This window comes from Lipotes vexillifer, unplaced genomic scaffold, assembly GCF_000442215.2.
Source record: "Lipotes vexillifer unplaced genomic scaffold, Lipotes_vexillifer_v1.1 scaffold169, whole genome shotgun sequence".
In the NCBI taxonomy this organism is placed as follows: Eukaryota; Metazoa; Chordata; class Mammalia; order Artiodactyla; family Lipotidae; genus Lipotes; species Lipotes vexillifer.
The window spans coordinates 685424-695125 of record NW_006793375.1 but is presented as its reverse complement, the minus strand read 5'-3'; the positions used below and the strand labels follow the sequence as shown (position 1 = coordinate 695125).

Sequence of the window (9702 nt, the reverse complement as noted above, 5' to 3'; positions counted from 1 at the left end):
GTCCGCCTGCCGATGCAGGAGACGTGGGTTCGTGCCCCGTTTCGGGAGGATCCCACATGCCGCGGAGCGGCTGGGCCCGTGAGCCGTGGCCGCTGGGCCTGCGCGTCCGGAGCCTGTGCTCCGCAAATGGGAGAGGCCACAACAGTGAGAGGCCCGCATAACGCAAGAAAAAAAAAAAAAAAAAAAAAATTAATTGAGGGGTGGAGGATAAAAATAACTAGATTTAAAAAATCTAATTCCGGAGCTAATGTGTATTATATAGGCAAACTCAGTGTTTCTCTTGGATAACAAAAATTTGTAGTTGTACCAGATTGAACTATAACACAATTATATCTAAATGCACCAAACCTTTTCCTTTCCAGATTGTCTATAAAGATGGGCTTCTCTATGTGTATGCATCAAATGAAGAGAGCCGAAGTCAGTGGTTGAAAGCATTACAGAAAGGTAATTTTTTTAAAATGTCATCAAAGGGAGTCTCTGACTGAGCTCTTTTGAGGCTTAGTGGAGGAAAGATACGGCAATAAAAGGGCCTAACACCAATAGAGAAATCTGTTGATTTTCCTACCAACCTCAGAGAATGTGCTGCACTCATCCTTGTTTTGCATTCTCTTTGTTACCTAGAGGAAGCCTGGGCATCGTATTCCCTTTCCTGCCCAGCACACAGCTGGCTATTGTGCCTTCCCCACAGCTAGGAGGAAGCCAGACCACCTGCTCTCCACCCACTGCGCTTGCCTTTATCAGAGCAAAGTCTAGATCCTCATGGGGCTCTCTCTTGAGTCCCGTAGCTACTGTACTTTGGGTATTTACAGAAAATTATGTCTAATACTTACTAATACTTATCATTTGCCAGCTACTGTGTCAAGTAGTTGGAAACATTTTCTTAGGTAATCCTCTTGACAACTCTATGGCAAGGGGTAATAATACTATTCTCCATTTTTCAGATAAGTGAAATTAAACAGACATGGCAAACGTCACATACCTAATTATGGAGAACACATAATTCAATTACCCAAACCCAACTTTTTAAACAGTACAGTATAAATGCCAGGCAAAGCTGGGAATTTCATGAAACATTTATTTAGTGATTCTTAGGCTGCCCTGGTAACAACCTTTGACAGAAGAGAGAAAATTATTACTAATTTGGCACTGTGATGTTTCTCCCTATGATATTTTCATTTTTAAAGTAGGTAATGGTGTGAGGACAATATTTAACTCAAACGAGTGACTCTCTTGGTGGAATTGCAGATATTAAGCTCCCAGATGGGGGAAGATTTTACTTCATTTAAGTTTTAGGTTCGGGCTCTTCTCACTACCCCTCAAATTACACCACTTAGACAACCACCTACTCTACTTCAATGCAAATACATCCTTTTTCACTCACAGGGCTTACTTTTCCCTTTGTATGAAAGGGTTTAGCAACCTATTCTGTAGGAGAATCAAGTGGTCCAGGTAAGAGAAAAGCCTCCCTCTACCTGCCGCCAGCTTGCTGAAGTAAGAAGGGCATCCTTCTTAGAGTGAGACAAATCTGCGAACAAGGGCTGCTTTGCTGTGTCATCTATAAAACCACCTAATGTCTCTGGGTCTCAGTTTCCTGATCTGTAAAATGGGAGATCAGATTTCATTTTTCCTAGAGCATTCACGAGCCAGAAATGAATGACTCATAAACACATTAAAGGGTCCGACACACTAACATGAGCCACTGTGTTATAGCGGGGCCTCTGGGAGGAGCTCTAAGATGCTGCTTCCCATTCAGTCTCCCTTGGGGGGATGTGCCAGGGGCAGTTGCTATGTAGACACCCGCTGTGTGCAGCTATGTGTCACGCACTAGGGTTCTGTGTGGGTCTTTCTGGGACTATATATGGTAGGCAGGTTTGGGTGGGCCCTGGGCAGCTCATGTGAAGGCTTATGGAACATAAAAGGAAAGCAGAGAGAGAAACAGCAGTGAACCTCTTAGCCCCTCATAAGCTGCAGAGAGACCCTATCACTAAGGCTGCCATGTGCATAGTAAGCCATTTGTTATCAGTTAATAATGCTTTGGGATGCAGGTAAAAAGACACCAAACAGTTGCTGAAACAAATACATGTTTGTTCCTCTTCCATGGCCAGAGGTAAGCAAACCTAGGGCTGGTGCGGCAGCTCAATGAAGTCAGTAGGAACCCTGGCTCCTTCTAGATTCTGCTCTGCCACCCTTAAGAGGTTCCCAGAAAGGCTCTGAGTTTTCCCAGAAGCCCCTCTGCAAACTTTTGCTCGCGTCTCGTTGGCCAGAACTGTGTCTCATGGCCATCTCTGTGTGCAAAGGGAGCTGGAACACAGGATCTGGCTTTTCCAGCCTCTGTGCTGGAAGACAGCAAGAGAGAAGGTGAGTGAGGTCAGCTACCATGGCTCGGAATTCAGCTGACCAGATGTGAATAAACTGTATCCTTCTTTCCAAAAATCAAAACTGAAGGGGGTTTGGCAGGGAAGCTGGCATCTGGGCATTGGAATATACTAGAAAAAGCCTGGGCCCGAGTCTCAAATACACTATTGACTAGATTTGTGAACTTGAGCAAGTTACACCATCTCTCTGCACCTCAGTTTACCTGACTCTGTAAGAGCCATGATAACAGTAATAGCTCCCCCCAACGTTGTTGAGTAGGTTAAATGAGATAGTGTGAGGAAAAATATGTAAAGTCCTATACACATATCAATATATGAGTTCCTCTTATTGTCATTATTAGATGGTGGGAGTGTTGCAATGTGGACTTTTGGACTTGGCTGGAAAACAATTAGGTCCCCAGGAAACCAAATCCATGTAATAGAAAATAATAGGAATCCTGGTACATGGAGACCAGGAGCTTACAGAGCAGGAAGGCAAGAAATGTGCCCAAGGAACTGCAATGACCATTTGGGACCAAGGTCAGAAACTAGTGTTTTGTAATCTTAACTTCTTTTGCTTTTTGTGATTTTTGTAATAATTTCCCATTAATATTTGGTAAAGTTTTTTTATGCCAGAATTTTCAGCTAAGCTGAGCTGGGTTAAACTAAGGGAATGATATCATTAAAGCCCACTGTTCATTGAGCACCTACTCTGAGCCAAACACTGTGCTGGATGCTTTACATACATTGGCTCATCTCCTCCCAATGAGCCAGCAAAGTAGATATTATTATCCCCAAACACTTCCTTGAGTCGTGGTTGTAAAGAAGGGTTTTGTTTTGTTTTGTGTTTTTGGGTTTTGTTTTGTTTTGTTTTTTACTTTATATTAAAGTTTATTATTCCATTTGGAAAATCTACCGTACAGGGACAAACCCATTGGATTAAGCAGAGTTTTGCCAAAAGCAAAAGACTATCAACTCTCTGGAACATTCCTGATTCCAGCCCAGAGTCGGGCCACAGGACTTTGATCCCAGGAGTTCTCCTGGGATCAAAATAAGGAATCCTCAAGATGAATGTAAAATCAAGAAGGAAAGAGTTTAAGTCACACGGAGAACCAGCCCTCCCTACCCGGAGAATCCTGTTGAACTGTTCTCTACTAAGACCTTGTAGGCTTCTATGCTGTATTTCGAGAGAGGTGAATTTGTTGCAGACACAGTATTCTACTCCAACATTAGAATTTCGTTTCTTTGGATTCAGCATTGCCCTAGTCCCATGGGTTTTTTTAAATATGCACATATTTCTAGAAAAGTAGCCCCATAAACCGTTTATTCCTTAGTGGAAACAGGTCAAAAGTCACAGAAGACCAAGAAGGGATGAGGAACTGTTCTAGCTCAGGAAAAACTAGATAACTAAATGCCATGTGTGTTTCTAGATTGGATCCTCGATCAGAAGAAGTGAATGATTACAAAGGGTATTATTGGAATAACTGGAAAATTTTTGAATACAAAATATATATTAAGTAACAGTACGGTATCAGTATTAAATTTCTTGAATTTGATCATTGTATTACGGTTATATAAAGAAATGTCCTTGTTGACAGAAGTTACATGCTCAAGTAGTGATGGATGACATTATTTAGGTCATGATATCTGTGACTTACTCTCAAATGGTTAAGCAAAATATAATAATGATAAAAAATTTTAATAATAATGTGTAGGTACAGAGAGAAAATGAGATGAAACAAATGTGGCAAACAGTTAAAAGTTGGTAACTCTGTGTGAAGGGTATATGGATATTCACTGCACTATTCTTGCAACTTTTCTGCACATTTGAAATGTTTCGAAATAAAAGCAAAAGCGGGGGGAGTATATGTTTATTGGAAACTTCTTTTCTTCTTGCTAAGATCTAGTCCTACTCTAAAATCCTAACACCAAGCTGATGCGTATACGTAGTTTCTAGCAGTATTTTTTTTAAGACTGATATAAGTTATTGTGTTGTTCTTACTAAAACATGATTAGACTTTTCTTTTTGGCTTCTTAACTTCTGAGTGAAAGACTTACATCCTTTGGGAACCATTTGCTCTTAGCCTGGTTGCTAGCAAAATGAGGTTTTCATTGTTTTATGATAACAACACTTACTGAATGTGTTTCTTCTCTTGGGCCAACGTTTACTCATTCTGTGCTTTCTTCCTGCCTGCTCCCCAGAGATAAGGGGCAACCCCCATCTGCTGATCAAGTACCACAGTGGGTTCTTCGTGTACGGAAAGTTCCTGTGCTGCCAGCAGAGTTGCAAAGCGGCCCCAGGATGTACTCTCTGGGAAGCATGTAATGTGACCCCTCTGTTGGGCTGGACCCTGGGTGGACGATGCCCTTTAGGCAAACCTGGCAAATGCCAGAACAGGTCGCCAGTTCAGGAAAACAAGATGTGCCAGATTGGTCAGCATCATGAATATCCAGCTTCGAACATGATATCTACCAAATGAAATCTAACTCCAGGGTCAATTGAGTCATGTTCCTTAAAATAATAACAATATGAACATCTGCCATTCATTCATGTCATGAGAAATATTTTTTAAACGGAAATCATAAATCAAGCAAGGAGCTGTTTATTTCCTCCCAAAATTCTTCCTGGTTGAAGATAAACTCCAGATGGGTAGAACGTGGTGAACATATCACCATGGTTCACAAACTAACATCATAAACTTAAAAAACCAACATTCTTTTCAAAAATATGCCCAAGGATAAAATTTAAGTAACACTTTTAATCACCATATATACCAAAATGATGGATGGCCAAGTTTTCAAAGATATATTTAACATGGTTTGCCATTCTGTACATGTCTGCTGATTTCTTAATAACATCACAGAAAGTAGGGTAGGGTTTGCTTTTGTGCAATCAGATTCTATCCAGAGTTATATTCCCAGGGAAATCTGCCTGACACTTTATCCAGGGACAGAAAGCCCACTGAGTGGCTTTGAAGGGCTAATGGAGGGAAAGAATTATGCTGTTTTCTGCTTGTGCCCTACGGGGTCCTTCTGTATCACTAGGATACTTACATGAAGCAGTCATATATTTTAGAAGTTTATCATTGTTTAACAACATGAAGTTGTTGATAAATAAGAAGGAGAACTTATTTTGGTAACAGTTTTACCAGCCTGGACAAACTATGCTTGGACTATAATGACTTTAAAGAATTAAATGAGATCAGCTGCATGGTAACGACTTCAAGAACGGTAAAACAAGGATGTGAAATATTATTCAAATTCACCCCACAATAGTATTGACCCCCGACAATCGTGTTAATGTTACTATGGGTAACTTTACAACAAAATCAGTGACTAGGGCTTCCCTGGTGGCGCAGTGGCTGAGAGTCCGCCTGCCGATGCAGGGGACACGGGTTCGTGCCCCGGTCCGGGAAGATCCCACATGCCGCTGAGCGGCTGGGCCCGTGAGCCATGGCCACTGAGCCTGCGCGTCCGGAGCCTGCACTCCGCAACGGGAGAGGCCACAACAGTGAGAGGCCCGCGTACCGCAAAAAAAAAAAAAAAAAAAAAATCAGTAACTAAATGTTCATTGTATTTCCCCTCTCAAACTATACAATGAATATTTATTCATCTTAATTAGACCACATTGTCCTTTATACTCATGAATTGTAATGATTTAATGAACTATACAGAATGGACTGGGCATGGATCTTCCCTCCAGTGTGAAGCGCCAGAGAGTAATGTCTCCTTACAGCATTAATCATTTACCCCAATGATTCTGTCTATGGTCAGCATTATTACTCAAGCAGGCCAGATTCCAGCTCTGACTCTGCCCTAACTCCCTGGTAAAGAGCAGGAAAACAGGCCAGAGAGAGCACTGCCTTGGGATTATCTTCCTGGGCCCTGTCTGGATGGCACCTGCCATGTGTCCTGGATGCCAAAGGCTCTCTGCCGGCCTCTGAAGAAAACTACAGAACGTAGTAGAGGTGTCATGGCTTGCAGACAGCTGTGATATTGTCTGTCTGCCTAAGTGTCACTTCTTCCCTCGGCCTCCTCCTCTGCTGAGCTACAAGGCAGCCCGCAGGCATATCTACTAGGAAGGGAACAGTTGGGCATCTTTGCTTCCTTCTGTTTCCAAAATGTCATGGACCATCCTCTGTCCAAGGTATATACGGCCTATAAATAAGTTGACCATACACCCCAATTTGTTTGGGACAATCTCATCCTGCAGCTGGGGACCTAGCATAATTATTAAAAGCCTACCCATCACTGTCAGAAATGTTCCAGCTGAGTCAATAAACCATATGGCGACCCCACTTATAAGGCATACAATGGCTTCACCCTCACAACCTGGATGTCTATCTACATGTGTGAGTAGAAAGAAAAACCAACAAGTATCCTAACAACGGGGCGGGGGGAAGCACAGGATAAGTTTGTTCACTTATAAATCAGCTATTTCTATGCATCTTGTATGAGCTGATCAAAGAAGAATCAGACATGGATTCTGAATCCTAGGCTCGTAGATACTACCCAATGAGATTAGATATCTGTTACTCAGAGACGAAGTAGAAATGTGGTATAAAGTAATAGTTTACAGAATTTAGAGGACCTTGAATTTCTTCTCTACTTGGGAAGATACTGATAATCCATAGTGAAGTGGCATCTGAGTTGGGTATCATACAAGAAAGCAGCAGAATCACTCCAGATGTTCTGCCCAAGTTCACGTAATCTGGAGTATTGCTCACACGATCTAGTTCACTCTTTTGATTCATAACATTGGGTGTTTTGCTTTGTTTTATTTAAAGTTTTTTCTGCCATTACTTGGTTTTACTCTTCAGATGCTGATCTGCACATTGAACCCAAAGAAGAAAAACATAGAGTTCCCATCTTCCCAGACAGAGTGGTAAGTCAACATTTCAATTTTTTTCATAGGATATATTAAATAAACCAAGAGGGGCTTCCCTGGTGGCGCAGTGGTTGAGAGTCCGCCTGCCGATGCAGGGGACACGGGTTCGTGCCCTGGTCCGGGAAGATCCCACATGCCGCGGAGCGGCTGGGCCCGTGAGCCATGGCCGCTGAGCCTGAGCGTCCGGAGCCTGTGCTCCGCAACGGGAGAGGCCACAACAGTGAGAGGCCCGCGTACCACAAAAAAATAAAATAAAATAAAATAAAATAAAAATAAACCAAGAGTTGCCAAATTCAAGACTAGAATACATGGGCTTCATTCAGAATGCCCAGCAAAGAGAGAGAAGATGTGACCTATCGCCAATAGCCATGGCAGTAGCAAATAATAAATTCAAACGTAGAACCATTTCACCATTTTATATTTTTTGCATTTAACGACTGGGCCTTTTTCCAACCTGTAAACACAAAAAATGATGCATGTGGGAGAAGCCCTTAAGATGGCATCGCATATAACAGGCAGCTATTATTGGCTGACATTCCTCCCCCACCACCAGCATGGCTAAGTCTGCCTCATGTACGTATCCTGGCAAAGGAATGGGACCCCATAGGGCACAAGCAGAATATAATTCTTTCCCTCCATTATCCCTTCAGAGCCACTTGGTGGGCTTTCTTCTCCGTCCCTGAGGTATGTCATTACCTCAGATGACATAAAATTTCCCAATTACTAGTAGTCATGAGAACAGCCTCTAAAGTGATCCATCCAATGTTATAATCCCATGACTCGAAACGTCATTTCAAGTTAAAACATCCCCCTCTTCCCTTAGCTCAAGTCTGCATTCAGAGGGCAGCCTGCTTTGGGGGAGAGGTCATGGAGAGGCTGAGATTTCTGACGCTTTCAGTATTGAGGCCCAGGAAGAGAGGGTATAATGAAAAAGAGACAGTCATACATGGCCACTCCCATCATGATTTGGTAGTGGTGGCTTCTGGGTGAGACAGTTTTCCAATGCTGATTCTTTATCATACAGGACACTTCCGTGGATTTCCCCCTGGGGTGGAGTTTTATGACAGAGCAAATGTCTTGACCCTTAGCTCTTCGGTTTCTAGCCCTCAAACTTTCTACTGGGTCCATTCACTCATCTAGGGCAGAGTTCCTTTCAACATGGCTCCCAGCCAACCCTCACTCAAGGGTGGAGTTGGCCTACAGGAAAACAAACAAAACCTTGATCGCTCTGCTTAGAAAAACTGTATGTGGCTAGCGCTCACAGTACAGGCTATCCTTGTGCTCTGCTCTCTTGGGTTCAAAGCCATAACTTCCTGCTTTTAGGCTTCCCAGGTAGGTGTCAGCCTCCTCAAATGCCAGGAGACACATAAAATGGCCTCCCTGTGGTTTTCTGGAAGCTCACCTGAAAGTAAGGGAGCATCTCCATCCCCCCATCAGCTCTGTGGTGTCTTGGGTACTTATTTTCACCTACACACATTCACACGTACTTACTTCTCTCTTTCTATCTAAGTTAAAACCATATAACTTTTGTAAACCAACATGAAGGACAAAAAGAAATCCATTATTGTCATAGGTTGAATTTTTGTCTCCCCAGATTCATGTCCACCCAAAACCTCAGAATGTGACCTCATTTGAAAAAAGGGTCTTTGCAGATATAATTAGTTAAGGATCAAGATGAGATCATACTGGATTAGGATAGATCATAAATTCAATGACTGATGTCCTTGTAAGAAGATGAGGGGACACAGAGAGATACACAGAGAAGGAGGCCATTTAAAGACCTAAGCAGAGATTGGACTTATGATGCCACAAGCCAAGAATGCCTAGAACCACCAGAAGCTGGAAGAGGCAAGCAAAGATCCTCCCCCACAGCCTTTAAGTGAAACCCTGATTTTGGACTTTTGACCGCCAGAGCTGTGAGAGAATAAATTTCTGTTGTTTTCAACCACCAGATGTGTAGTAATTTGTTATGGCAGCCCTAGGAAACTGATGGAATTTTTAAGGTTTGGGGGTTTTAGTTTGTTATCAGTGATATTGCTTTTTTTGGTTTGGATACATGCTCCAGCCCTGAAGCTTGAAAATTATGGCTCTGTAAAACACCTAAGAGCAATGTCCAGAATAAGCAAAGGTCAATTAGTGGTTACCTAGGGGTAGGATGGGAACGGGGACTAACTAGAAATGGGCCCGAGAGATCTTACAGGGGTGATGGAAAGATGCTAAGACTGGATTGTGGTGATGACTGCTCAACCTGATAAATTTACTAAAAATCACTGAATTCTACACTTACAAAGGGTGAATTTCATAGGATGTGGTATGTAAATTATACTCTAATAAAGTTTATTTTAAACAAATCTAAGAGCAGAGGATAATTTAGGAGCCCAAAACCATGGCATCTAGTCTCTGGCAAGTAATTCCCTCCCCCTCCCTCCCCCCTTTCTCCCTTCCCCATTCCTCCTTCCC

The 9702-nt window shown here is 42.5% G+C and overlaps 1 protein-coding gene across 1 annotated transcript in view; it reads left to right on the top strand.

Annotated features, from left to right (window-relative positions):
- Positions 1 to 9702, top strand: part of BMX (BMX non-receptor tyrosine kinase) — a 42936-nt gene that overhangs the window by 3023 nt on the left and 30211 nt on the right. The window contains exons 3-5 of the mRNA XM_007466328.1: positions 363 to 444; positions 4557 to 4676; positions 7175 to 7239. Of these exons, the coding sequence (XP_007466390.1) occupies positions 363 to 444; positions 4557 to 4676; positions 7175 to 7239 (267 nt within the window). The remainder of the gene's footprint in view (positions 1 to 362; positions 445 to 4556; positions 4677 to 7174; positions 7240 to 9702) is intronic.